Here is a 1389-nt window from a genome sequence, read left to right as displayed (position 1 = left end):
TGCAGCAGGGCCGGAACGATGGTGTTAAAAGCAGAGCTGAAATCCACAACCAGGATCCTGGCGTAGGTTCCTGGGGAGTCCAGGTGCTGGAGGATGTAGTGAAGGGCCATGTTTACTGCATCATCTACAGACCTGTTGGCTCTGTAGGCGAACTGCAGGGGGTCCAGGAGAGGGTCTGTGATGGATTTTAGGTGGGACAACACAAGGCGTTCAAAGGGCTTCATAACCACAGAGGTCAGGGCGACGGGTCTGTAGTCGTTCAGTCCAGTGGTCCTCGCACAGTGCTTCAGGGTGGATGGAGAGACAGAGTGTGCTCACATGCTCTGTACATAAAATAACCTGGAGTTTCACCTTTTCTTTTAGTGAAATCTAACAGGTGATTCAGAAGGTTAACGAGCAGCCTGTGGTCTCTATAATATTTTGCTGATTTGTCTACAGGCGGCTGAGAGAGCAGCGAGTCTGACCATCCAGACTCCCCAAACCCCCGGGGGCCCTGAAGGTTTCCTTCTGTCCATTGGTTTGTTCTTCTGCTCTTGTCCAGAGTGAATAAATCAGTCAGCTTCATTACAGGAAATAAGTATTAAACTGTATAAAGTGAATAAACTGCTGTTAAATTAAAAGTAAAGATTAGAGAATGAGTTGTTTGATTGATATCTTTGTTCTCCTTTACTTCCTGTTTTTATTTTCTCTCTTCCCTCCCTGGATGTGCGTGTGCAGTTTCATATATTTAATCTAACTAATGATCAACAATGAATCAGAGTCACTGCTCCACTTTAGTGATCTGAGTCCATGCATGGTGACGCTGACCAAGCTAAGGTAAAATGATGAAGGCCAATAAATCAGAAAAACTGCCTGAAATAATGAATAACAATGAAACAAGATTTCAAAAGACAACAGCTTGTGATTGGCGGTCAGGATCCATGCTTTTATTCTGACAGTCTGGGGCGGAGGTGAGGACGCGCAGGTACCTCCCTGCGCTTCCTCCCTCCTCCTCAGATGAGTCCAGCAGCTGGTCCGAGCACCATGTCTGCCTACAGCACCGAGGTCCAGCTGGCCACCAGCCTGCTGTGCAGCAACAGCGGAGCCATGCAGGTGCTGCAGCTGCACCAGAAGCTGCTGCAGCGCTGCAGCATCACCGAGGAAGAGTTCTGCTTCATCATCAGCCGGTGCTCCCGCTTCCTGCTGGTAGGGGAGCGGCTGGAGGACCGCGCGGTGGTCGCCAGGACGTCCCTGCGGCTGTGCAGCGGCTACGGCGGGGGGAAGTACGGCGGGGGGAAGTGCGGCGGGGGGGGCTGCCAGCAGCTGCACCTCTGCAAGTTCTTTGTCTACGGGAACTGCAGGTTCGCCGAGGGCAGGTGAGCACGCGCGCAGGTGTGTCAGTGTCGCAGT

The 1389-nt window shown here is 51.8% G+C and overlaps 1 protein-coding gene across 1 annotated transcript; it reads left to right on the top strand.

Annotated features, from left to right (window-relative positions):
• Window positions 1-965: 965 nt before the first annotated feature.
• LOC119892832 (protein mono-ADP-ribosyltransferase PARP12-like) lies at window positions 966-1370 on the top strand. The gene has a single exon (XM_038704847.1). It carries the CDS (start codon window positions 997-999, stop codon window positions 1357-1359), a length of 363 nt encoding a protein of 120 aa, XP_038560775.1. The 5' UTR covers window positions 966-996; the 3' UTR covers window positions 1360-1370.
• The last annotated feature ends 19 nt before the right edge of the window (window positions 1371-1389 follow it).

Source organism: Micropterus salmoides, unplaced genomic scaffold (assembly GCF_014851395.1).
Source record: "Micropterus salmoides isolate LMB-PRFRI ecotype aquatic unplaced genomic scaffold, ASM1485139v1 Ms_hic_scaffold_718, whole genome shotgun sequence".
In the NCBI taxonomy this organism is placed as follows: domain Eukaryota; kingdom Metazoa; phylum Chordata; class Actinopteri; order Centrarchiformes; family Centrarchidae; genus Micropterus; species Micropterus salmoides.
Note: the sequence above shows the minus strand (reverse complement) of the source record. Positions and strands in the feature narration are given on the sequence as shown.